The sequence below is a fragment of the Dendrobium catenatum genome, unplaced genomic scaffold, assembly GCF_001605985.2.
Source record: "Dendrobium catenatum unplaced genomic scaffold, ASM160598v2 original_scaffold_65108, whole genome shotgun sequence".
Classification (NCBI taxonomy): Eukaryota; Viridiplantae; Streptophyta; class Magnoliopsida; order Asparagales; family Orchidaceae; genus Dendrobium; species Dendrobium catenatum.
In genome coordinates this window covers 1-1,017 of record NW_021383558.1, presented here as the reverse complement: position 1 = coordinate 1,017, position 1,017 = coordinate 1, and the positions used below count along the sequence as shown (strand labels likewise).

The window sequence follows — 1,017 nt, the reverse complement described above, 5'->3', positions numbered from 1 at the left end:
TTAGTTCCCCTCCCTTTCCCCTTCACTCCACACCTTCTCCTGCCACACGCATATCTTCGCCGGAGCTCCTTTCACCAATGGCCTCCCTTGCGACCGCCGCCGCTGCTCCAGCCGCCCTCGGCCACTCTGAGATGTTCGGCATCTCGCTCGGCTCAATCACCACCGTTCGTGCTGCTGCTCCGCCTTCTTCATCGGCCTCCGGATCAAAGATCGTCGCCCTCTTCTCCAAGAAAGCTCCGGCAAAGTCGAAGGCCGTCCCCGCCTCCCCGGTCAGTGAAGAACTGGCCAAGTGGTATGGTATGTAACAAAATAGAAGAAATTTGTTGGCGAAAATCCATTTTCAATTTTTTTTTTTAATGGAGTAGAGTGATTTTGACTTGCTTTAATTATAGGTCCTGATAGGAGGATCTTCTTGCCGGAGGGGCTCCTTGATCGGTCTGATGTGCCGGAATACCTCACCGGAGAAGTTCCCGGAGAGTGAGTGCTTCATTTCTATTACTGATTTTTTTTTATTGCTTGAATAAGTTACAATTGTTACCAGAAAAATTATTATGAACTATTTTATTGGCTGTAAAATGTGTGCGAAATAGAAAGGGAAAAATTTTAGGGTTGGGAGATCTTGACTAAATCTTTTTCACCATTAAAAATATATGATATAAATAATTTAATTATATTACAAGATAAAATGCCATACATAAAATTAAAGTCACAATAATAATAACAACAACAAGCTTTTATGTGTGGTCAGCCCACAATATTAAAATTGAATGTGATAAAAATAATTTTCTTCGCTGTTTTTTAAAACAACTTTTTAATATAAAAATATTTTGAAACTAACAAAAAAATAGTGGCCAGAAGTTTTTGCAAACAAAACCAAAGAGTTTTTTATTTATTATTTTCCAATCGAGCACACAACAAAACATATTAAATGCATGTCGTGACCTATATATATTGGGATTAACTATTCTGTGCGGACACTGAACTCCATTCGGAGATCAACCAGAATGCGCCATATCA

At 39.5% G+C, this 1,017-nt stretch overlaps 1 protein-coding gene across 1 annotated transcript; it reads left to right on the top strand.

The window, feature by feature from the left end:
- The first annotated feature begins 20 nt into the window (after positions 1 to 20).
- LOC110112025 (chlorophyll a-b binding protein CP26, chloroplastic-like) lies at positions 21 to 1,007 on the top strand. The gene is made up of 2 exons (XM_020844098.2): positions 21 to 297; positions 393 to 1,007. Exons 1-2 carry the CDS (start codon positions 78 to 80, stop codon positions 479 to 481), a joined length of 309 nt encoding a protein of 102 aa, XP_020699757.1. The 5' UTR covers positions 21 to 77; the 3' UTR covers positions 482 to 1,007.
- Positions 1,008 to 1,017: the final 10 nt, after the last annotated feature.